Source organism: Pristis pectinata, chromosome 38 (assembly GCF_009764475.1).
Source record: "Pristis pectinata isolate sPriPec2 chromosome 38, sPriPec2.1.pri, whole genome shotgun sequence".
Lineage (NCBI taxonomy): Eukaryota > Metazoa > Chordata > Chondrichthyes > Rhinopristiformes > Pristidae > Pristis > Pristis pectinata.
The window spans coordinates 7,298,518-7,325,297 of NC_067441.1; the positions used below are offsets into that span (position 1 = coordinate 7,298,518).

The 26,780-nt window shown below is 48.1% G+C and overlaps 1 protein-coding gene across 1 annotated transcript in view; it reads right to left on the minus strand.

Moving 5' to 3' along the window:
- Positions 1 to 21,076, minus strand: part of LOC127586998 (pre-mRNA-processing factor 39-like) — a 41,995-nt gene extending 20,919 nt beyond the window's left edge. The window contains exons 1-5 of the mRNA XM_052045086.1: positions 20,918 to 21,076; positions 10,828 to 12,026; positions 7,628 to 7,753; positions 3,186 to 3,304; positions 964 to 1,131 (exon numbers count right to left, since the gene is read on the minus strand). Coding sequence (XP_051901046.1) covers positions 964 to 1,131; positions 3,186 to 3,304; positions 7,628 to 7,753; positions 10,828 to 12,026; positions 20,918 to 20,978 — 1,673 coding nt within the window. The 5' untranslated portion in view covers positions 20,979 to 21,076. The remainder of the gene's footprint in view (positions 1 to 963; positions 1,132 to 3,185; positions 3,305 to 7,627; positions 7,754 to 10,827; positions 12,027 to 20,917) is intronic.
- Between the last annotated feature and the right edge of the window lie 5,704 nt (positions 21,077 to 26,780).

Below are 26,780 nucleotides of genomic sequence, written 5' to 3' on the forward strand. Positions count from 1 at the left end.
GCCCTCCAGCACTATAAAGAGTGCCACATGTGCGTGGTTCTCTCTCTCTCGATTGCTTCGAGGAATCGTGAGACAATGCTGAAGAGACCATCGGTAAGAGTGTGCACTTCCACAGGGTTAGGAGCGTCCTAAGTTAATGTCCGGTAGTGCAGAGCCCTGCCTGCACTGAGTCAAGGGGTGGCAGGCATCGTATTGTTTCTTCCTTGATCGTTTGTACCCAGTTCGTTGTGTATGCATTTTACCCGTTGCGATCCCCCCATGTTCGCGATCACCAGTGTGCGTGAGTGTATGTGTGTTGCTCCCGTTATCCTTTCCCGCATTTGTTTTTATAAAAAAAATCATTTTAACTCCAAAGGGTGTGTCCAGAGTCCTTGCCCTTCGAGACCTTTAGAATCTGTTTCACAACACTGGCCCCTCAAGTTGGTGCTTCCTTTCAACTCCATTTACCCCATTGAGACCAGGCCAACCATCTCCCACCCACTTACACTGATCCCATTTTATTCTCCCCACATTCCCATCAACTCCCCCTATAGATTCCAACACGCACTCTCACACTAGGGGCCCTTTACAGTGGGAGGAAAGCCACGCGGTCACAGGGAGAACGCACAAACTCCACACACACACACACATAATGCCGAAGGTTGGGTTTGAACCCGGGTTGCTGGAGCTGGGAGGCAGTGGCTCTACCCGCTGCGCCACTAGGCTGCCCCCCTTCGTTCACCATAGAAATTCTGACATGCTGCAGAACTGTGTCTCTAAACCTCTCCACCTCCTTTAAGACAATCCTTATCTGGTTTTGACCCAGTCTTCCCAGGACCGCCTTACACAGCTACGCTAAGACCGACTCTGCACTGTGACCCACACATCACGCTGGGAAGCAGTACCTGTCCATCCATCACACCGCCCGTTAAGCGCACAACTGCCCACTTCCCCACCCCACCCCCCCCCCACCCCCTCACTCACTTCTCGAAGTGGTGGCTGTACAGTTGGGTGGGTATGGACAGCAGCCGGTCATAGATGGCGGTCACAGCCTTCAGCTGCCCCTGCTCCTTCTCCCAGCTCACATACAAGTCCCAGAGTCGATCGGAGCGGAAATCCGTGCCGGCAGCAGCCAGCGCCATCTCAAACACGCTGCGGAAAAAAAAACGAGAACCACTTGTCAGGCGTGACGCGGGGGCAAAGGAGTAGTCCTCAAGCCCAGCGCAGAGTGGGGAGTTTAGTACAGGCAAAGCTTATTCACCTACTCGAAGTTAAATCTCGACTGGGGAACAATAAGGACTTCCAACCCCTTCCCCACCCATTGATCATGACCGCTGTGCCGTCTGGGGCACGTTCATTTGTTTCCGAGTCAGAAGCTCATAGGTTGGAGTCCATTGCCAAAGACATTCCTGGTGCGGGACCGGTGGATCACTGTGCTGTCAGAGGGGTTGCCTTCCCCAGTCACCTGTTCTCCCGGGCGGATGGATAAATAAATATCCCACAGCACTATCTTGAAGAGGAGAGCTCGGACATTTATCACTCATTTATCAACATCCCTGAAGCAGATTTTCTGTTCGTTAACCTCGCTGCTGTGCTCAGGTTGGCCGCTGTGCTCTCCCCAAATGGCTGCATTGCAGAAGAAGTTGTCCAATGCAGGGGACCATTTTGAGATGTTCTAATGACATGGACACTGTGATGGAAGTTTAAGTCATAGAATTACACAGCACGGAAACCAGCTTGTCCATGCAGGCACGGCAGTGTAGCTGTTAGTGTAATGCTTTACAGCGCCAGCAACCCAGGTTCAATTCCCGCCGCTGTCTGTAAAGAGTTCGTACGTTCTCCCCGTGTCTGCGTGGGTTTCCTCCGGTTTTCTCCCACATTCCAAAGACGTACGGGTTAGGAAGTTGCGGGCGTGCTATGTTGGCACCGGAATCATGGCGACACTTGCGGGCTGCCCCCAGAACACTCCATGCAAGAAATGCTTTTCACTGTGTGTTTTGATGTACGTGTGACTAAAGATCTAATATCTAAGCTAGTACCATTTACCCATATTTGGCCCATATTCCTCTAAACCTTTCCCATCCACGTACCGGTCCAAGTGTCCTTTAAATGTTGTTAATGTACCTGCCTCAACCACTTCCTCTGGCAGCTTGTTCCACATACCCACCACCCTCTGCGTGAAGAAGTTGCCGCTCAGGTCCCTTTTAAATCTTTCCCCTCTCACCTTAAAACCAATAGTTTTTGATTCCCTTTCCCTGGGAGAAAGACTGGGAGCCAACTCCATTAGCTGCATTCACCTTATCTATGCCCCTCACAGGTTTTATATACTTCCTCAAGGTCACCACCAATCTGTCTCCTACACTCCAATGAATAAAGTCCTAGCCTGCTCAACCTCTCCCTATAACTCAGGCCCCGAGTCCTGGCAACATTCTCGTAAATCGTCTTTGCACTCTTTCCAGCTTAATAACGTCTTTTCTATGAGAAGGCGACCAAAACTGTATGCAAGACTCCAGGTGCAGCCTCACCAACGTCTCATACAACTGCAACATGAAGCCCCCATACTCAGCGCCCTGACTGACGACGGCCAGCGTGCCAAATGCCTTCTTCACCACCCTGTCTATCTGTGACACAGGGAGCTATGTACTTGTACTCCCTAGGTCCCTCTGTTCTACGACACTCCTCAGCCCCCTACCATTCACGGCGCAAGTCCTACCGTGGTTTGACTTTCCAAAGTGCAACACCTTGCACTTATCTGGATTAAACACCATTTGCCATCCCTCAGCCCACTTACCTAGCTGATCAAGGTCCCCTTGGAATATTTGATAACTACTGTCTACCATACCACCTATTTTAGTGTTATCTACAAGTCTATAATTTGACAATACCTTCAGTCAGCCTCCAAAGTAAGTGGCATTTACAAGCACTGGAAAACCCCACAAACAACATGTTTACAGTGGTACTCGACAACAGCTACCAAGGCACTGCTCTTCTTCCAACATCCATTTGAACCGTCTCCTTCGATGGAGCACCAGCCCGAAGCCCAGAATGGGACTCGCACCAGTGTTCCACTGGCTCGAGGGACGTGGGTGCTAATGACCGACCCCAGGAAAGATATCGTCGCCCTTGTTGGGGAGACGGGCTGCGTCACTTCTGGGACGGAAGGTCGCCTCCCGACTCCCATTTCCCTCCCAACCTCATTAGCTTACCTCCGGAGTTTCACTGAGGTATCAGGGCTGGTGGGCTCAAGGACTTCCTGCAGGAAAGCGATATAATGGATCCACAGATCCACACTGAGTGGGATGGACTGCAACCCCCGCTGATAAACCTGCACCAGAAGAGCAGCAGACAGTAGCTGTTAGACCATTGGACGGGGAAAACTGGAACTAAGGCATGCCAGTTTGACAGCACAGAGGGAGCTATAACTGTACCTAATCCCTCTGCACTCACTCTGAGTGTTTAATAGGACACAGTGGCGCAGCTGGTAGAGACACTGCCTCACAGCTCCAGAGACCCAGGTTCAAACCTGACCTCTAGTGCTGTGTGTGTGAGAGAGAGTTTGCACCTTCTCCCTGTGACCACGTGGGATTCCCCCCAGGTGCTCCTGTTCCCTCCCACATCCCAACGACATGAAAGGGTCGGTGGGTTAATTGGCCGCTGTAAATCACCCCTAGCGTGTGGGTTTGAGGGATAGAATCTGGGGGCAGTTGATGGGGATGTGGGGAGAATAAAATGGGATCGATGTAGATGGTCGGCACGGACTCAAAGGGCAGATTTCCATGCCGTCTCTCTCTATGACTGCAGAAGGAGCTTCATTCTGCACATAACCTGTATTTTACTACTCTACCATTTGTTTTACATACAGGAAAGATGTAATAGGCTTGGGAGAGTGCGGAGAAGATTTGCGGGGACGTTGCCGGGACTTGGGGACCCGAGTTGTGGGGAGGGGTTGAATAGAACCATAGAACAATACAGCACAATACAGGACCTTCGGCCCACCATGTTGTGCCGACCTTTAAACCTCGCCTAAGACTATCTAACCCCTTCCTCCCACATATCCCCCTATTTTAAATTCCTCCATATGCTTATCTAGCAATCTCTTGAACGTATTAGCCTCCACCACCACCCCAGGCAGTGTATTCCATGCCCCAACCACTCTCTGGGTAAACCTCCCTCTGCTATCTCCCTTGAACTTCCCACCCATTACTTTAAAGCCATGCCCTCTTGTATTAAGCACTGGTGCCCTGGGTTAGGACTTTATTCCCTGAAGCACAGGAGAATGAGGGGAGATCTTATAGAGATATACAAAAGTATGGGGAGTATAGATAGGGTGAATGCATGCAGTCTTTTTCTGCTGAGGTTGGGTGAGACTGGAACTAGAGGACATAGGTTTAGGGCGAAAGGTGAAATATTTAAGGGGAATCTGAGGGGGAGCTTCTTCACTCAGAGGGCAGCGCGAGTGCAGAATGAGCTGCCAGTGGAAGTGGTGGATGGGGGTTCAATTCTAACATTTAAGAGAAGTTTGGATAGGTTCATGGATAGAAGGGGTTTGGAGGGACATGGTCTGGGGGCAGGTAGATGGGACTAGGCAGAAGATCAGGCAGCATGGACTAGATGGGCCATAGGGCCTGTTTCTGTGCTGTAGTATATCTATATTTGGATACCCAACCTATAATACACCAGCCCTGGGAGGGTGTGACAGGATACTGTAGAGGGAGCTTTACTCTGTACCGAATTGCTACCGTCTCTGGCCTGCAAGTGTGTGATGGGATGGTGTAGAAGCAGTGTTATAGAGTTGTACAGCACAGAAATAGGCCCTTCAGCCCACCACGTCCATGCTGGCCTCTTTGCCCACCTACACTAATCCCATTTGCCTGCATTAGGACCAGATTCTTCTATGCCTCGCTCAATTAAGTGAAAGTCTAAATGCCTCTTCGACATAATGATTGCATACGATCCCAGCACCTCCTCTGGCAGCAAGTTCCAGATATCAACCACTTTCTGTGTCAGAAAACGTACCCTCTATCTCACTGTAAAAGGTAACTGGAAATGTAGGGGTTAAACTGAACATGTAAGGGTTAATGGTGTGCAGCTATTATTCCTTCAACCATGGGGTGACTATAGTTGTGGCTACAAGTTTGCAAGTGCTGGTGAGAAACAAAGAAATGTTGAAGGCATATCTTGTTTTGCTAAAAGTTTGCTGTAAGCAACTGCCCCAGTATGTGCAACTTCCCATGGAGGCTTCCCATGGATTAAGTATTAAAGAAGGGACACTAACTGGTAAATCTCTGAGTGGGGATCAGTACAGAGCTTGGGTTACACTGTTTACTCTTTCCTTGTGTTCCTCACTCCCGCTAGTGTTAAACTAATAAAGCATTAGTTGTACGCTCCTTGGTTCTGCTGTTGTCTGCTTTATTACAGCGCAGGTCGACTTTCACATAACCTGTGCTACCCCTGGAAGCTTTTGATGAGGCAGTTATCATGAAAGTTGGTACTTAACAGTACATTTGGCTGCAGTTGATCTGAAGTGGCTTGATGGGTGGGTCTTCAGCCTAAAGCTCTCCGAGAATGAGGGGGAGAAAGGATGAGTTTCACAGTGATATATGAACATACCGTCACAGGGAATACTTGACTAATAAATGGGTAGGTAGTTGTGTGGGTCTGAGGCATGGGAGAAGTTCAGGGAGTGTGACTAGGTTAGTCTATCCAGCAGTTTGCACGTACACAGACCCAACGTTCAGAGTACAGTGCTCTCGTTTAAGGACTATTGTGTTCGGACTGTTGACAAGATGTTTGAGTGCCACCATTTTCAAATTTGTTACATAAAATTGATAGAGGTGTATAAGATGATGAGAGGCATTGATCGTGTGTGGATAGTCAGAGGCTTTTCCCCAGGGCTGAAATGGTTGCCACAAGAGGACATAGGTTTAAGGTGCTGGGGAGTAGGTATAGAGGAGATGTCAGGGGTAAGTTTTTTTACTCAGAGAGTGGTGAGTGTGTGGAATGGGCTGCCGGCAACGGTGGTGGCGGCGGCGGATACGATAGGGTCTTTTGAGAGACTTTTGGATAGGTACATGGAGCTGAGAAAAATAGAGGGCTATGGGTAAGCCTAGTAATTTCTAAGGTAGGGACATGTTCAGCACAACTTTGTGGGCTGAAGGGCCTGAATTATGCTGTAGGTTTTCTGTTTCTAAAACTGCAGCAAAATGCTTTTTGCAATTACAGAACTACCAGACTGTAGTGAAAAGACACCCAAGTTCACTAGTGACCTTGGGGGATGGAAATGTGCTCTCTTTACCTGGTCTGGCCTCGGTGCATGTTCAGACCCACCAACGTGCTTGATGCTTAATCACCCTCTGAAATGGTGCAGCAAGCCCGTGGTAAATGAAGGATGGACAATAAATGCTGGCCATCCCAGCAGATACCTACACCCCATGAACAGGGAACATATGCACACTGGCTGCCTCCCATGCTGGCAACTCTGAGGATCTGAAGCCTCCAGTGTGAGGAGCACAGGAAAATGGAACAGCACCTCATCTTCTGTCTGGGCATTTGCAGCCTTCTGGACTCAAGTGCTGAATTCAACAATTTTGGGAAACTTGTTTGCATCAGAATTGACCACCCCTGCTGTAGGTCACAATCTGTAACACTGGCATAGTTCTTCTGCTCTCCACAGCGTCTGATGCATTGGGTGGCTGCTACAGCTTTAACATGTTCCTCCGCTTGTGTTATGGTACTCTAACTACCAGCTTATCACCATGGCAACCCTGGCCTTATCATGGCTTGGTACGGCGACTGCTCTGCCCGAAACCGCAAGAAACTGCAGAGAGTTTGTGGACGCAACTCAGCACATCACGGAAACCAGCCTCCCCTCCATGGACTCCGTCTACACTTCCCGCTGCCTCCGTAAAGCAGTCAATGTAATCAAAGACCCCCACCCACCCCTGACAGTGTCTCTCCTTCCCCCCCACCCCCCCCAATCGGGTAGAAGATACAAAAGCTTGAAAGCACGTACCACCAGGTTCAAGGACAGCTTCTATCCCGCCGTTGTCAGATTATTGAACGGTCCCCTAGTATGATAAAATGGACCTTGACCTCACAACCTGCCTCGTTATGACCTTGCACCTTATTGTCTGCCTGCACTGCACTCTCTGTAACTGTAACACTATATTCTGCATTCTGTTATTCCTTTTCCCATGTACTAAATGCACAGATGTAATGAAATGATCTGTATGGATGGGATGCATAGAAGTTTTTCACTGTACCTTCTGTCCCTCTCCTGCCCTCTCTGCAACTTGTTTGCTCCCTTTCCCAGTACTGACGTACGGTCTTTGAACTGAAATTTTAATTCTCTTCCCACAGGTGCTGCTTGACCTGCTGAACGTTTTTCAGCATTTGGAGTTTTTATTTCAGATTGCCAGGACTCGCAGTTTTTTTCCACGCAATTTTCACAAAGAAATGGCAAGTGCATTTCACCTGAGGAGGCCGGCTGTTTTCCTATTGCTACTTGGCAGCAAGCCCAGCAGCCACATGATAAATAACCTTCATGCGTAGATTCCAGTCAACTTAATCACGCAGATATCCTTACCAGTGTGTGATTAGTCATCGGGTTAAATAGTAGCAAGGAACAGAAGCCAGGATCAGCTCTCACCTCCTCCGCCTCTTTGGTGAATCCCAATCTCTTCTCTATATCGGCATACTTCTTCCAGTAGCCATAACAGTACGGATAGCGAGTGAAGAACGAATCAAATGCCCTCCGAACGGCCCAAATGTGATTCTGAAATGAAGCATGGTCCAAGCGTTAGACTAGCCCAGATAATGAGCCCTGAGAAACACAGTAAAATTGCACAACTTGTCCATGCCGACCAAGATGCCCAACTAAGCTAGTCCCATTTGCCTGCATTTGGCCTGTATCCCTCGAAACCTTTTCTATCAGTATGCCTGTCCAAGTGTATTTTAAATGTTGTTAATGTACCTGCCTCAACCACTTTCTCTGGCAGCTCATTCCATATATGCACCACTCCCTGCGTGAAGAGATTGCCCCTCAGGTCCCTTCTAAGTCTCTCCCCTCAAACCTACGCCCTCTAGTTCTTGATTCCCTTTCCCTGGGAAAAAGACTGTGTACATTCACCTTATCTGTGCCCCTCATGATCTTATATACCTCTATCCCTCAGTCTCCTATGCTCCCAAGGAATAAAGTCCTAGCCTGCCCAACCTCTCCCTACAACTCAGGCCCTCGAGTCCTGGCAACATTCTCGTAAATATTCTCTCCACTCTTTCCATCTTAATGACATCTTTGCTGTACCTAAACTGTACACAGAACTCTAGGTGCAGCCTCACCAACATCTGGTACAAATGCAACGTAACGTCCCAACTCCTATACTCAAGGGCCCTGACTGGCGAAGGCCAGCGTGCCAAACGCCTTCTTCACCACCCTGTCTGCCTGTGTCTCCACTTTCAGGGAAAGTGCTCTGCTCCAACCCAGTTTACTAGCTGAGGCTCTCACCCACCCATCGAGGGCAGCCCTGCTGTTTCAGCTGATCAGACTTCACCCGCAGCAAGCATGGGTGATCAGACTGGGGTTCGGTGTTTAATACCTTTCTTGCTCTGTAGCTAAAGCCGGCAGGTTTCCACATAATAGACAGGAGGAATCACTCAATGAGACAAACAGGACTGGTGTTGCTAGTACTGTAAGCACTGGCTCAGTGAGTTGGAGCATTGCTGGTCTTTTTATCTGGGGGGGAACAAATAGCCAGGAATCTGGGGCACACTACAATACGGCCAAATGCACAGGATACAGAGACATGAGGGACTGTAGTGGTATTGGTTTATTATTGTCACTTGTACCGAGGTATAGTGAAAAACTTGTCTTGCATACTGATCGTACAGATCAATTCATCACACAGTGCAGTTACATTGAGTTAGTACAGAGTGCATTGAGGTAGTACAGGTAAAAATAATAACAGTACAGAGAAAGTGCAGTGCAATAAGGTGCAAGGTCACAACAAGGTAGATCGTGAGGTCAGAGTCCATCTCATCGTATAAGGGAACCAACCATTCAATAGTCTTATCACAGTGGGGTAGAAGTTGTCCTTGAGCCTGGTGGTACGTGCCCTCAGGCTCCTGTATCTTCTACCCGATGGAAGAGGAGAGAAGAGAGAATGACCCGGGTGGGTGGGGTCTTTGATTATGCTGGCTGCTTCGCCAAGTAATCTAGAGCAACAAACAAACAGCCAGAGGAACTCAGCGGGTCAGACAGCATCTGTGGAGGCAGAGGGATGGTCAACGTTTTCAGGCGGAGATCCTGCAACCTCTTGTGTTTCCATTTATCACCTTCCAGCCTCTGTCTCTACCCCCCCACCCTCACCACCTCCCCACCTGGCTCCTTCAGTTCTCCCCTTTCTCCTTACCCACCAAATGCACCCCTCCCGGCTCCATCTGTCTGTCATCTCCCTCTTCACCTGGTTCTACCTATCAGCTACCAGCCCCTCCCCTCATCAGTCTGTACCGGCCACCTCCCCTCCACACTCTCAGTCCTGACAAAGACTCTTGACCCAAAATGTCGACTATACATTTTGCCTCCACAGATGCTGCCTGACCCACAGAGTTCCTCCAGCAGTTTGCTTTGCACAGAGGATCTACTGAGATTCAGGGTCAAGCAGAGTGGGTAGGATATAGAAGGCATATTAATATTGGTTTATATGTCACATGTACCAAGTTACAGTGGAAAAACTTTGCATGCCATCCAGGGAGATCATGCCATACATTAATACATTGCATCCTATCTGGATGTATCACAGCTCGGTCCGCCAACTGCTCTGCCCAGGACCGCAAGAAACTGCAGAGTTGTGGACACAGCCCAGCGCGTCACGGAAACCAGCCTCCCCTCCCCGGACTCTGTCTTTACCTCTCGCTGCCTTGGCAAAGCAGCCAGCATAATCAAAGACCCCACCCACCCGGGTCATTCTCTCTTCTCTCCTCTTCCATCCGGTAGAAGAGACAGGAGCCTGAGGGCACGTACCACCAGGCTTAAGGATAGCTTCTACCCCACTGTGTTAAGACTATTGAACGGTTCCCTTATACGATGAGATGGACTCTGACCTCACGATCTACCTTGTTGTGACCTTGCACTGCACTTCCCCTGTAGCTGTGACACTTTACTCTGTACTGTTATTGTTTTTACCTGTACTACCTCAATGCACTCTGTACTAACTCAATGTAACTGTACTGTGTAATGAATTGACCTGTACGATCAGTATGCAAGACAAATTTTTCACTGTACCTTGGTACAAGTGACAATAATAAACCAATACCAGGTTACAGTGAGAGGTTGGGCAGGCTAGGACCTTTTACCTTGGAGCGTAGGAGACCGAGAGGTGGTCTTACAGAAGTGTATAAAATCATAAGGGGCCTAAATAGGATGAATACACAGTCTTTCTTCCCAGGGTTGGGGAAAATTGAGAACTAAAGGGCATAGGTTTAAGGTGAGAGGGGAGAGATTTAATAGGAACTTGAGCAATTTTTTTCATTACACACAGAGTACAGTACATATATGGAACGAGCTGCCAGAGGAAGTGGTTGAAGCAGGTACATTAACAACGCTTAAAGCACAGTTGGACAGGTACATGGATAGGAAAGGTTTCGAGGGATATGGGCCGAACACAGGCAAATGGACGGGCATCTTGGTCGGTAGGGACCAGTTGGGCCGAAGGGCCTGTTTCTATTCTGTATGACTCTAAAATAGAATACAGAGGAAGCACAGTGCAGTAAAACAAAGTGCAATACAGGAGCAAACAAGGACGCAGAAAATGCATTTGCAGAGCAAACGGATAAATGACACGAGTGATTTACCTCCTGCTCCACGTACTGAAGCACATACGTCCACCCCGTGAAGTCATACGGATTGTCCTCCACAATCTTCCAGTATTTCTCGAAGTCCGCCGGATACGGCGGGACGCCGTCGTCGGACTCCACGGCCTCGTAGTCGCCGGCGCCACCCGGCTGATAGTGCGCCAGGCCGTCGGCGTACTCCGTGTCATTCGAATTCGCCAGTGCCTCGCCAGCCGCCGGCTCCAGCCCGCCCGTGGCCTCCGTGAAGTGTGCGACGGCCACTTGCCTGTCAGACAGCAGCAGGTTCGAGGAGTCCGTGGGCAAGTCTTCGGTGGTGCCCCACAGGCTGGGGAACGCGACGCTGGGCCCTCCCACACCAGGCACGTCCGTTTCCATCTCTACTGCGGCGCAGGGATGGTACGGAAGGTCAGGACTTTGCTCCAGTTCTTGTGCTGCAGTCAGACCAGCAGCAACATCGAGGTGGCCATAATGGACACTGGTCGACTCTTCCTCGACTCCATTGCTGTTGCACGGGATGGGGCTTCTGCCTTCTGGGACCTCTCCAGTTGGGCCAGAACTATCCTCTGTTGGCTCTATCCCAGTGTCCCCACCACAGGGGCCAAGACCATTCTCCGCCAACTCCCGGAAGTCGCACGGGCTGGTACCGTGGGCCGTTGGCTCTCTCAAGTCCCGGGTGCACAGGTCAGTGTCCCCATCAGCTGGGCCAGGACTATCGACCATTGATGCCCGACTCTCTCCATCACGTGGGACCAGACCAACTGCTGCTGCCTCCTCAGTACCACGCGTGTCATTGGTACTCGTGGAATCGGCAGACGAGTCCTCTCCAGTCTCTCCGTCGTTCGGGCCTGGACTATCTCCCACTGACTCCTCTCCCGTTTCGGCATCTCCCGGGCCAGGGCTGTCGGCCGCTGATTCCTCTCCCGTGTCCGCGCCCCATGGGCCAGGGGCCTCGAAGGCGTCCATTGCGCAGGGGGCAGGACCGTCGGCCGCCTTGCCGGCCGGGTCCCTATTACTCGGGCTTTGCGTATCTGCCACGGACTCCTCTCCCGTCTCTGTGCCACAAGAGTTGGGGCTATTGGGGCTACCCGCAGTGGCCTCGGTGGCATTCTGGTCACCGAGGGTGTCCATGGGCAGGGTCTGCATGATGAATGGACTGTTCCCATTCAGACTTCCTTTGTTCAGTAACATCTGTTCAGTATCTGTGAGTAAGAGACAAGATTAATTAAGTCATATGCATCTGGAACCATCATAACTTACACAGCAGAAGATCATCTCCACAGGAAATGAGAGATCCAGTGGTAAGCAGGACCAGAGGAAAAAAAACATAAGTAGAACATAGAAAACCTACAGCACAGTTCAGGCCCTTTGGCCCACAAAGCTGTGCCAAACATGTCCCTACCTTAGAAATTACTGGGCTTACCCACAGCCCTCTATTTTTCTCAGCTATCTAAAAGCCTCTTAAAAGACCCTATCGTATCTGCCTCCACCACCGTTGCCGGCAGCCCATTCCACACACTCACCACTGAGTAAAAAAAACTTACCCCTGACATCTCCTCTATATCTACTCCCCAGCACCTTAAACCTGTGTCCTCTTGTGGCAACCATTTCAGCCCTGGGAAAAAGCCTCTGACTATCCACACAATCAATGCCTCTCATCAGGTCACCCCTCATCCTCCGTCGCTCCAAGTTCACTCAACCTGTTCTCATGAGGCATGCTCCCCAATCCAGGCAACATCCTTGTAAATCTCCTCTGCGACCTCTCTATGGCTTCCATATATACAGTCCACATTGTGTATAGTTCTGGTTGCCCAGGTATGGGAAGGGTGCCATTAAGCTGGAAAAGGTACGGCAAAGATTCACAAGTGTGTTGCTGGGACCGAAGAGTCCGATTAGGCTGGGACTGTTTTCCCTGGTGTATCGGAGGCTGAGGGCTGACCTTATAGAGGTATGACGGGCATCGAGAAGGTAAATTGCCACTGTCTTTTCCCCAGGGTAGTGGAATCTAAAACTGGAGGGCATAGATTTAAGGTGAGATGGGAAAGATTTAAAGGGGGCTGTCTTCTACACAGAGGCAGATGGGGATATGGAACGAGCTGCCAGAGGAAGTGGTAGAGGCGGGTACAATTACAAGGTTTAAATAACATTTAGAAATGGGCCAAACGCAGGCAAATGGGACTAGCTCAGGTCAGGCAACTTGGTCAGCATGGACGAGTTGGGCCGAAGGGCCTGTTTCTACATTGTTTAACTCTGACTCACCTGCACATTGTTTACTCAGCTGTAACCAAGTGAGAGTGTCATCAACAGCTAGAGAAACAGTCAATATTTCAGGTTGAAACCAAAAACGTTGACCACTTCCCACAGAGGCTGCCCGACCTGCCGAGATTTTCCCCCAGCACATTCTGTTTTTTTTTAAATCTCAGTTTTCCAGCATCTGCAGGTCTTTAGCTTTTCATTATCAAAGGCTAGGCCTTACAAGCTACGAGGGCACGTGGAGCAGAGACACAAACTCTGAAAGCCCGCGGATAAGCCATTAAAGTTTTGAAAAGACCAAGGCTCGATTTGCATGACATTCTGACAATGAGCTGTTGCGGGGAATTAGACTGCTTTTATCTGCAGTGAAACATCTTCTGTTATTACCAAAGTTGAGATATACCTACAGAGGCCAAGAAGTTTTAGTTTTAAATTGTAGCACTAAATTGGTCATAGCTTCTGTAGCAGGCAAGAACCTTAATTCATCACCTCAATCACATGTTCCAGTGAAAGATCTCCAACCCTTAATCTGTCCCAGTAATGATGTAAAGGAGAACATGGTCACTAAATGAAAGCAGAGTCTCAAAACCCAGCTCGTTTTTTTCTGCAGAATTTTGGTTTTTTTGTAAGATTATTTTCACGCAAAGCCCCTGACCCAAGCTTCAGCGAGTTCTGATTATCCTTTCACTCTCAGGAAGGGACATGAGGCGTGGTTATTTCAGCAGCTCTGGGGAATAAGCAAAGCTAACCAGCTACCAAATATTTCATCCTGTAACAGAGGGAATCGTAGAAGCATGAAAAAGTTGCCCCTTGGGTCCCTTTTAAATCTTTCCCCTCTCACCCTAAACCTATGCCCCCCTAGTTTTGGACTCCCCTACCCTGGGGAAAAGACTGTTACCGTCCACCTTATCTATGCCTCTCATAACTTTAAACACTTCTATAAAGTCGCCCCTCATTCTCCTACTTTCCAAGGAATAAAGTCCTAGCCTGGCCAACCTCTCCCTATAACTTAGGCCCTCGAGTCCTGGCAACATTCTCGTAAATCTTTTCTGCACTCTTTTCAGTTTAACCACGTCCTTCCTATAACAGGGTGACCAAAACTGTGCACAGTGCTCCAGGGGCGGCCTCACCGACGGCTTGTACAGCTGCAACATAATGTCCCAGCTCCTGTACTCAGTGCCCTGACTGATGAAGGTCAGCGTGCTAAATGCCTTTGTCACCACCCTGTCTACCTATGATGCCACTTTCAATGAAGGTTCCTCTATTCCATTACACTCCCTAGTGCCCTACCATTCATAGTTTAAGTCCTACACTGGTTCAACTTTCCAAAAATGCATTACCTCACACTTATCTGTATTGAAATCCATTTGCCACTCCTCTGCCCACTTCCCTTACTGATCGAGATATCTACGATAACCTTCTTCACTATCAACACCTCCAATTTCACACGATCGGCAAACTTGCTGATCAAGCCTTGTGCATTTGCACCCAAATCATTTATATAAATAATGAATAACAAGGGTCCCAACACCGACACCTGCAGCACACCACTAGTCACCAGCCTCCATTCTGAGAAGCAACCTTCAACCACCACCCTCTACTTCCTATCCGAGCCAATGTTGAATCCACCCAACTCTCTTTCCCTGGCTTCCATGGGACCTAACCTTCCAGACCAGCCTGCCGTGTGGGACCTCGTTGAAGGCCTTGTCCAAAGAGACAACATCCACTGCCCTACCCTCACCTCCCTTCTTCATTACCTCTTCAAAACACTCTAAAAGATTCGGCAAGCACGACTTTCCACGCACAAAGCCATGCGGACTCCTCCTAATCAGACCAGCTATCCCAATGCTGCTTCCTCCACTACTGAGTTGCTTCCTTGAGTAATGGAACCAAAACCTGAACCTTTAATGGTCGAATGCCTGCTTCCTCAATGGTTCAACAACCGATTGGAGAAGTGCTGTCTATTACCAAGGAAAGAGCAACATTTTCCACTTCATCCTATCTGGATGCATCACGGTTTGGTACGGCAACTACTCTGCCCAAGACCTGAAGAAACTGCAGAGAGTTGTAGACACAGCCCAGCGCGTCACAGACACCAGCCTCCCCTCCTTGAACTCTGTCTTTACCTCTCGCTGCCTTGGTGAAGCAGCCAGCATAATCAAAGACCCCACCCACCCGGGACATTCTCTCTTCTCTCCTCTTCCATCGGGTAGAAGATACAGGAGCCTGAGGGCACGTACCACCAGGCTCAAGGACAGCTTCTACCCCACTGTGATGAGACTATTGAACAGTTCCCTTATACGATGAGATGGACTCTGACCTCACGATCTACCTTGTTGTGACCTCGCACCTTATTGCACTGCACTTTCTCTGTAGCTGTGACACTTTACTCTGTACTGTTATTGTTTTCACCTGTACTACATCAATGCACTCTGTATTGACTCAATGTAACTGCACTGTGTAATGAATTGACCTGTACGATTGGTTTGTAAGACAAGTTTTTCACTGTACCTCAGTACGAGTGACAATAATAAACCAATACACACAAAAGATTCACACCGAATGACAAAGAAATTATTATTTGGGCATCGAAGGACAGGCACAACACTTGCAAAGTCTGAAGACTGCATAAGGGATGAAGGGCATAGAGGGAAAAATCAGAAACAGTTTGTCCTCTTCTTTTAATGATAATTCTTTATTTGGGACATTGGCTGTACTCACTAGAATTTATGGCACATCTATAGTTGTCCTCGATGCAATCACAAACAAGGCATGCCAGCAGCTCGACTTTGTTTGAGATTCGGTATGTCACTAAAGGCTATTATAAATTTCCATAGATGTACGGTGGAGAGCATTCTGACTGGTTGCATCACCGCCTGGTACGGAGGCTCCAATGCACAGGATCAAAAGAGGCTACAGAGGGTTGTAGACTCAGCCAGCTCCATCACGGGCACAACCCTCCCCGCCATTGAGGACATCTTCAAGAGGCGGTGCCTCAAGAAGGCAGTATCCATCACCAAGGATCCTCACCACCCAAGACATGCCCTCTTCACATTACTACCATCGGGGAGGAGGTACAGCAGCCTGAAGACCCACACTCACCGACTCAGAAACAGCTCCTGCCCCTCTGCCATCAGATTTCTGAACAGTCCATGAACAAACACTACCTCGTTATTCCTTTGTAATCGCACTATTTATTGATTTTTGTAATTTATGGTAATTTTATATCTTTGCACTGTACTGCTGCTGCAAAACAACAAATTTTACATCATACAAGTCAGTGATAATAAATCTGATTCTTGAGAAGGTGGGGGTGAACTGATCCCTTAAACCACGATATCCCATTTGTGAAGGTGCTCCCACGGTGCTGTTGGGGGGAGTTCCAGGGTTTAGACCCAGTGATGGTAATGGAACGGTGGCATATTTCCAATTCAGAATGGTGTGTGGCCCAGAAGGGGTGGTGCTGCCCTTAACCTGCTGCCCTCGCCCTTCCTTCTTGGGCAGGCACGGTAGTGTAGTGATTAGCGTAACGCTTTACAGTGCCAGAGACCCGGCTTCAATTCCGGCCACTGTCTGTAAGGAGTTTATACGTTTTCCCCGTGTCTGCGTGGGTTTCCTCCCACATTCCAAAGATGTATGGGTTAGGAAGTTGTGGGCATGCTACGTTGGCACCGGAAGCGTGGGAACACTTGCGGGCTGCCCCCAGAACACTACGCAGAAAGATGCATTTCACTGTGTGTTTCGATGAACAGGTGACTAATAAAAGATATCTTATCTTACAGCAAAGACCACGGGATCAGTCAACATCCTTGCTCTAGAAATCAAATCACACAGCATAGAAACAGGCCCTTCGGCCCACCATATCAATGCTGGCCACCAAGTACCCACCTATAACAATTCCCATTTTCCAGCAATACAGCCCGTCCTCCCTTGTCGCAACTGAAGATTCTATGCTGAGGGAAGTTCTGCTGCCAGCCCTGCCCATCTTTCAACCACAAGGGTCGAGAGTTCAAGTTCCCAGGTGTAAATATCACCAATGATTTGTCCCGGTCCAACCTCATAGACGCCACGGCCAAGAAAGCTCACCAATGCCTCTACTCCCTCAGAAGGCTAAAGAAGTTTGGCACGTCCCCGATGACTCTTACCAATTTTTAAACAATGCATCATCGAAAGCAGACTATCCAGAGGCATCACGGCTTGGTACAGCAACTGCTCTGCCCAAGACCTCAAGAAATGGCAGAAAGTTGTGAACACAGCCCAGTCCGTCACGCGAACCAACCTCCCCTCCACAGACTCCGTCTATGTTTCCCACTGCCTCGGGAAAGCAGCCGACATAATCAAGGGCCCCTCCCATCCTGGTCACTCTCCCATCTCCCCTCTCCTGTCAGGCAGAAGTTACAAAAGCCTGAGAGGACATACCACCAGGCTCAAGGACAGCTTCTATCCTGCTAGAACGGACCTCTTCTCCGCTAAAAGATGAACTCTTGATCTCTCAATCTACCTTGTTGTGACCCTTGCACCTTATTGTCTGCCTGCACTTTCTCTGTAACTGTAACACTTTATTCTGCATTGTTTTCCTTTTGTACTACCTCGATGTACTTACGTATGGAATGATCTGTCCGGATGGCACGCAAACAAAAGCTTTTCACTATTTATTTATTGGTCACATGTACATCGGAACACACAGTGAAATGCATCTTTTTGCATACTGAGAATGTGCTGGGGGCAGCCCGCAAGTGTCGCCACGCTTCCAGCACCAACTTAGAATGCCCACAACTTCCTAACCCATACGTCTTTGTGGAATGTGGGAGGAAACTGGAGCACCCGGAGGAAACCCATGCAGACACACGGGGAGAACGTACAAACTCCTTACGGACAGCGGCGGGAATTGAACCCAGGTCGCTGGCGCTGTAATAACGTTACGCTGACCATTACACTACCGTGTACGTGTGACGGTAATGAACCAACCTCTGTGACAGCAACAATATTATATTCTCATAAATCATTATTCCCTTTCAGTTCGTCTGCTTTACTTGTCAGACTCCTTGTGTTAAAATGGTTACAATTCAGTCTCACATCCTCCCCTGTGCCTTCTCAGGTCTACATCTGCTCTATCTATTGGACTGACTTAGATTTCCTTCTATATTTGGTTGTTCCTCAGCCCCGACCTGTTCTCCTCCTGTGTCCCATACACTTGCCAAATTAGCTGAAACCCTCCCCAAGAGCACCTGCAAACCTCCCCACAAGAACGTTGGAGCTGTTCTGATTATCCCAAAGTAGTCCCTGTCATCCACAAATCTAAAGACTTCCTGCAGCAAATGACTTATTGTCTTCCTGTTCCTGTGCTACGTGCTGGACAGTATCAGAAATAATCTGGAGAATGCAATTTTAGAGATTGTGCTTTGTAATCTGCTGCCATAAATTCCAAATTGCTGGACCATATGCCTTATTAAATCATGACTGGCATAGATAGGGTGAACACACACAGTCTTTTTCCTAGGGAAGACTAGAGTGCGTGGGTTTAAAGTGAGAGGGGAAAGATTTAAAGGGGATCTGAGGGGCAACTGCTTCTCACAGAGGGTGGCGGATATGTGGAACGAGCTGCCAGAGGAAGTGGTTGAGGCAGGTTCATTAACAACATTTTAAAGACACTTGGACATGGACATGGATAGGAAAGGTTTAGAGGGATATGGGCCAAACGTGGGCAAATGGGACCAGCTTAGACAGGCATCTTGGGCAGCATGGACAAGTAGGACTGAAGGGCACTGTATTACTCTATGACTCCTGTGTCCACAACTCTTGTGGTCCTGGGCAGAGCAGTATCCATACTTTCTGGAGTAATGCCATTCCTCCATTCATTAGCATTCATTTTGTGAGGACTAGAATATAAAGGCATGGATGTACTGCTGAGGCATTATAAGGCGTTGGTCAGACCACATTTGGAAAATCGTTAGCAATTTTGGGCCCCATTTCTAAGGATGGATGTGTTGGCTCTGGAGAGAGTCCAGGGGAGGTTCAGAAGAACAATCCCGGGAATAAAAGACTTAACATATGAGGAGCATTTGATGTCTCTGGGCCTGTACTCACTGAAGTTCGGGGGGAATCTCATTGAAACATACCGAATACTGAAAGGCCTGGATAGACTGGATGTGGAGAGGATGTCTCCATCAGTGGGAGAGTCCGGGATCCGAGGACACAGCCTCAGAATAAAGGGACGTCCCTTTAGGACTGAGATGAGGAGGAATTTTTTTAGCCAGAGGGTGGTGAATCTGTGGAATTCGTTGCCACAGAGAGCTGTGATCACTGGCAATATTTAGAGGTTGATAGGTTCTTGAGCAGACTCGATGGGCTGAATGGCCTAATTCTGCTCCTATATCTTATGGACTCTTTTCACCTAGATTGTGAAGCACAACATCTAACTGTATTCTCTGCCATTTTAACATGTCCTGCAACTATTCTATAAGTTAGAAACTGTGCTCCAGAGCTAGCCAAGTTGTTCCAGTACAGTTACAATGCTGACATCCACCCGGTGGTGTGGAAAGTTGCCGAGGTATATCCATTTGATAAAAAGCATCCAGGCACACACACACACACACAAACGTGGAGCCACCGGTCCTGGAGTCAGGCACACAGCGGGAGAGGTGAGCATCTGGAGATATGAAAGCAGCAGCAAGCTTTGGACTAGACTTTTAGTGCAGGGGTCAGTGTGTGCCACTTTTAATACACAGGTCCTCGCCAGGTTACGGCAGGGCTCCGTCCCCGTGAAGTGTTTATAACCCAGACAGTTCGCAAGTTGGAAATACAGCCACGAACAGAGTTCGCAGACGGCAGCTGATGTGGGCAGCCAGCAAATCCATCTCGCTGGTCTACAAAATGCTCGTTTGTATTTACAGGCTATACATAAGTTGGGCGTTTCTAAGCTGGGGAGGACCTGTATAACTGGTTGGTGTGGCATTGTGTATTTTGGAGAATTTTAAGTAGAATTGAAGACACCGAAAGTTCCCAGGACTTTATTCCATCCCCACTGTACTTGCACAGGGGCCCTGTCTTTACACTATCTGTACAGTGTGAAGTGTCTGCATACAAGAACTTAGTATATTTGTCATTGTCCTGTCTGTCTGGACAGGAGGTAGTCCTCTCACACAAGGGCACTGCCACGAGCCTGCCTGCCTGTACAGAGGGAGACAATGCATGATGGTCTGTCTACTCGTACAAGGGGAAGTGTCCTCATACAGAGACTTGAGGCACATATCAGTCTGCCCCATAGAACCCTCACACACGTGCCCCAGTCTGCCCGCACAGGCTGCGCTGCCCTCACACACAAGCCTCAGTCTGCGCTGCCCTCACACACAAGCCTCAGTCTGCGCTGCCCTCACACACAAGCCTCAGTCTGCGCTGCCCTCACACACAAGCCTCAGTCTGCGCTGCCCTCACACACAAGCCTCAGTCTGCGCTGCCCTCACACACAAGCCTCAGTCTGCGCTGCCCTCACACACAAGCCTCAGTCTGCCCGTACAGGCTGCGCTGCCCTCACACACAAGCCTCAGTCTGCCCGTACAGGCTGCGCTGCCCTCACACACAAGCCTCAGTCTGCCCGTACAGGCTGCGCTGCCCTCACACACAAGCCTCACCCCCACGGCCCGGGCCGCCCTCCCCCCACCTTCCCCGGGCCGCCCTCCCCCCACCCCCCACCCCCGGGCCGCCCTCAGCCCGGGCCCGGCTCTGTCACCGCTCCCGTCCCGAGAGGCCTCGATGCCACCACATCCGCCGTCAATTTCGGCGCCGCCCGCTCCCCCGCCGCCCCCTGGCCGCCGCCCGCCACCCCGCCGCCCCCGCTCACCGGCCGCGGCAGCGGATGCCGGCCGATTCGGCTCCGGCCACCGATCATCCGCCGCCTCCATCACTCCGTCACCATCGCCGGCCTCACCGGATCCGGAAGCCGCCAGCGCTGGCCAAGAGCGGAAGTGGAGGCTGAAGCCTCGCTGGGCCCTGATCTCCCTGCCTCTGCTTCACTGGGAATAAACAGTCTTATAGGGACAGAGTCAGTGGTGCATTCATTTATTCATGCATTCATTTATTCTGTGAATGTTTCATTGGTATTGGTAATTACTGTCACTTGTACGGTGAAACACTTGTCTTGCATACCTGTTCCTGCAGACAGAATTCATTACACAGTGCATTGAGGTAGTGCAGGGTAAAATCTATAACAGAATTATTGGTATTGGTTTATTATTGTCACTTGTACTGAGGTATAGTGAAAAACTTGTATACCGATCGTACAGGTCAATTCATTACACAGTGCATTGAGGTAGTGCAGGGTAAAAGCAATAACAGAATGCAAAGTGTCACAGCTACAATTAGCCTTATACAATGAGATGGACTCTGACCTCACGATCTACCTTGTTGTGACCTTGCACCTTATTGCACTGCACTTTCTCTGTAGCTGTGACACTTTACTCTGTACTGTTATTGTTTTTACCTGTACTACCTCAATGCACTCTGTACTAACTCAATGTAACTGCACTGTGTAATGAATTGACCTGTACGATCGGTATGCAAGACAAATTTTTCACTATACCTCAGTACAATTGACAATAATAAACCAATACCAATACCAATACAGGGAAGTGCATTGCAGGTAGTCAATAAGGTGCAAGGTCAAACGAGGTAGATTATGAGGTCAAGAGTCCTTCTCATCGTATTAGGGAACTGTTCAATAGTCTTATCACTGTGTCATTGAACATGTTTTGTTTGCAATATTTCCCATGCAAATTTGCTGTAATGATGATGGATTATTTATCTTTGGAAATGTCTTCTTGCAGTATTACCTGTGCCAATTTGCTGTAATAATGATGGAATATTGATCAGAATCAGATTTATTATCACTGACACGTGTCGTGAAGTTTGTTGTTTTGCGACAGCAGTACAGTGCAAGACATAAAAATTACTAGAAGTTACCAAAAATAAGTGCAAAAGAGGAATAATGAGGTAGAATTCATAGACTGTTCCAAAATCTGATGGTGGAGGGGAACAAGCTATTCCTGTAACGTTGAGTGTGGGTCCTCAGGCTCCAGTACCTCCTCCCTGATGGTAGTAATGAGAAGGCATGTCGCGGATGGTGAGGGTCCTTAATGATGGATGCCACCTTCCTTAGGCACCGCTTCTTGAAGACATCCTCGATGTCTTTGGAAATGTCTTTTCTTGCAATATTTCCCGTGCAAATTTGCTGTAATGATGATGGAATATTTATCTTTGGAACTGTTTTTCGTGCTACTATTCCCCATGCAAATTTGCTGTGATAACAATTTTGGTAAATTTGTCACATCCCGCAGTGAAAAACTTCTGTTTGCGTGCCATCCAGGCAGATCATTTCCATAAATAAGTACATCAAGGTAGTAAAACAGAATGTTTTGCACGTCATGCATACAGAACATTTCATCACATCAGTGCATTGAGGTAGTATGAGGCGAAATGCAATAACAGAATGCAGAATAAAGTGTTACAGTTGCAGAGAAAGTGCAGTGCAGGCAAATGGTGTATCTTCCGCCCGATGGGAAGGGGCAGAAGAGAGGAAGTCCAGGGTGGGAGGGGTCCTTGGTAAATTGGTTTATTATTGTCGCATGTACCGAGGTGCCGTGAGAAACTTTGTTTTGCATGCCATCCATACAGATCATTTCATCACATCAGGACATTGAGGTAGTACATGGGAAAACAATAACAGAATGCAGAATAAAGTGTTACAGTTACAGAGAAAGTGCACTACAAGTCAAGTCGAGCTTATCGTCAGATGCACAAGTCCATGTGCGCAGCTGCAATGAAAAACTTAATTGCAGCAGCATCACAGGCACAGAGCATCAGATAAGCAGCATTCACAAGAAAAACATAAAGTAAACATAAATTATACACAATTTTTACAAGAAAGACAATTAGAACAAAACGTCCATTTTATTGCAGGCAGACAATAAGGTGCAAGGCCACGACGAGGTAGATTGTGAGGTCAAGAGTTCATCTTATTTTACTGATCTTATCGTACCGTTCAATAGTCTTGTAACAGTGGGATAGAAGCCATCCTTGAGCCTGGTGGTACGCGCTTTCAGACTTTTGCGTCTTCTGCCCGACAGGAGGGGGAAGAGAGAATGTCCGGGGTGGGTGGGGTCTTTGATTACGTTGGCTGCTTTACTGAGGCAGCGAGAAGTGCAGACGGAGTCCACGAATGGGAGGCCGGTATCCGTGATGTGCTGGGCTGTGTCCACAACTCTCTGCAGTTTCTTGCAGTTTCGAGCAGAGCAGTTGTCGTACCAAGCTGTAATGCACCTGAATAGGATGCTTTCTGTACAATGGAATATTTATCTTTGGAAATGCTTTTTTTTTGCTTAATATTTCCCATGCAAATTGGCTGTGATAATGATGGACTATTTATCATCAGAGTTGTGTTAATATTAAGATAGGTTGAGCAAGCTGGGGCTTTTCTCTTAGGAGCAAAGGAGGATGAGAGGTGACTTGATAGAGGTGTACAAAATGATAAGAGGCATAGATCGAGTCATAGATAGTCAGAGACTTTTTCTCTGGACGCAATTGGCTCACACGAGGGGTCATAATTTTAAGGTGATTGGAGGAAGGTATTTGCGGGGGGAGATGTTAGAGGCAAGTTTTTCACACAGAGAGTGGTGGAATGCACTGTCGGCAGAGGTTGTGGGGGCAGATACATTAGGGACATTTAAGAGACTCTTAGATAACCACATGAATGATAGAAAAATGGGGGGCTATGGGGGAGGGAAGGGTTAGATAGATCTTAGAGCAGGATAAAATGTCGGCACAACATCACGGGCCTGTACTGTGCTGTAGCGTTCTATTTCCCCATGCAAATTTGTAGTGATAAACATCGACAACAAGCACCAACGCCCCTCTCCACAAAGGTTTTAATGCAGCAAAAAAATTGCTTGTGATACAATCAGACGGCATCGTGGAGATATCAGGACAAGTGGCCACAGCTTCAGTCAAACAGGTTGATCTTAAGCAAAGTGCCTGTCAGCAAGTCAGGCAGTATCTGTAGGAGAAACAGTTAACATTTTGGTTTCCGGGACCCGTTATCACAACTGGGAAAGAGAAATACAAGTTAGCTTTCAGTAGGTGAGAAAGTGGGGGTAGAATATTTTAAGCAGCACCTTAAATGTGATGAGAGAGGGGGTGGTTTAGCGAGGGAATGCTGGAGCTTTAGGACCTTGGCAGCTGAAGGTACAATGGCAAAAACTGCAAATGCTGGAAATCTAAAGGCAGAAGGTGCTGGTCAGACCACATACGTGGGAAGAGAAGCAGAGTTAATGTTTCAGGTTGAAGACCCTTCAACTGACTTTGTTCCTCTTCCTACAGATGCAGCCTGACCGGCTGAGTATTTCCAGCAATTTCTGTGTTTATTGTAACACAAAAGATTGTAAGGTAGGAGCAATTTTTGGAGAATTGCAGAGCTTTGGAAGAAAGAGCAGGGAAAGAAGTACAGGAAGTCCCCGGGTTATGAACGCCCAACTTACGAACACCCGTACTTACGAACCGACCTCCGAAAGGGCAGTTAGTACAGTTCAGGCCCTCACCCGTTCCTGCGCAGAGCATTGAAATGAGCAAATTAATGGAAACAACCAAACAATTCCTCCAGGTGTAACTGGGCGAATGTGGCGGCTTCTTCAGGGATCGCTGCATTTCACAGAAGTTCTGCCTTTGGAACAGAGCGTGGCATTTTCCAGAGACCTCTGCTTATTCCAGTCACTGACATTTACCCGGGCTGGCACAGACACCGCAATTGATCCTCTTTCTCATAAACTTATTTGATAAAGAAATGCTAATAAGTGTTCCGCGTTCGGTTAACGTCAACCGTGACCCACTGAACCTTAACTCGCTGCATCCCGCACAGAATAAAAAGAAATGTAACGAAAACCGTCGAAATGGGTCCATTTAACTTGAATAATTATAAATACTGTACTATAGTTACATTTATTTTTACTGCATTATTATATGATGTTTTAGGTACAATATATACTATATACTAAGACAAACATTTGACTAGTTGACGCTAGATGTGGACTGTACGTAATTGTTCCGACTTACCTACAAATTCAACTTATGAACAGACTCAAAAAACGGAACTCGTTTGTAATCCAGGGACTTCCTGTATACAAAATTATGAGGGGCATATAATGTAGATGGTAGGAAATTCTTCCCCGTAGCACTAAAACTGTATGGCACAGAAGGGATTTGAGGAGGAATTTAGCTGAATCTGAGCCTGAGTAGGTGGTGGAGGCAAGTATTCTCACAATTTTTAAGAAATATTTTAGCAACACTATGACCATTTTGCACCAGAATGGATTTTTTTCTAATTATGTTCTTTCTGGTAGAAATTGTGTACAATTTGTTTTCCTTGTGAATGCTGCTTATCTGATGTTATGTGCCTGTGATGCTGCTGTAAGTTTTTCATTGCACCTGTGCACACATGTACATATGACAGTAAACTCAACGATGGACCTAGTGCTGGTAAAAGGGTATAGTATATATGGGTATCTGATGGACAGTGCAAGTCAAATCATGTTGGGAATCAACCAATATGGGCTTATAACAGGTTTCAATACTATAGCCCAGTATATCTCCGTCACTGCAGCCTGAATGAAGGTGCTGTAAGGAGTTCCAGGACTCAGGCCCAGCACTGATGAAGGAACAGCAAAATATTTCCCAGCCAAGATGGCGTGGGACTTGGAGGGAAACAGGTGGTGGTGTTCCCCTGCGCCTGCTCTTCTTGTCCTCATGCTGTTGGACTTGCTTAGTGAGAGACTGCAGCACATTTTGCAGATGATGGACACTGCAGGCACTGTGTGCCAAGGGTGCTAACCAAGCAGGCTGCCTTGTCTTGGATGGCATCAAGCTTCTCAAACACTGTTAGAGCTGCATGTATCCAGGCAAATAGGAAACCTTACATCACACTTCTGCCTCGTGCCTTGTAGGTGGTAGGAAAGCTTTGGGAGAGGCAGGAGGTCAGACAGACTGGGAGATACCCAGCCTGCAACCTGTTTCTGTAGCTACAAGTAAGCAAGCTACTGTTCTGGTTGAGATCCCGGTCAATGAGCACAATGGGATCCCGGGCACTTTGCAACCTTCTGCGATGAACATTGAATGTTCCATTAGACTTACATGATGTGAAATTTGTTTTATGGCAGTACAGTGCAAAGGCAAAGTTACTATAAATTAAATAAATAGTGCAAGGAATAACGAGGCATGTTCAATGGACCATTCAGAAAGCCGTTTCTGAATTGTTGGCTCCTGTACCTCTTTCCCGCTGGTAGTAACGAGAAGAGGGCAGGGTTCTGTGCCTGAGAACTGGCTATAACCCAAGCTGTTCACAAGTTAGAATTGAACAAAAGCAGCGAGGGAGAGGAGCACAGAAACAGGAGTGCGCAGGTAGAGGGAGAGTGACCGCCGGTCAGCCTCACTGACTCAACGAGCAAGTCTGCAGTTCTCGCACCCGTGTCACCCTCAGAAGGAAAATTACTTAGAGGACATCCATAGGTGTGAGTGACTGCAATAGTCCATCTGCAGCACCAAAAAGGAGACCATTCAAACCCATCATGCCTATGCTAGCAAACAAGAGGTAAAAAAAGATGAGCAGTGAAGAATTAACTCTTAATGAGAATCACACCCTTGGTTAGAAACAACACAGGCAA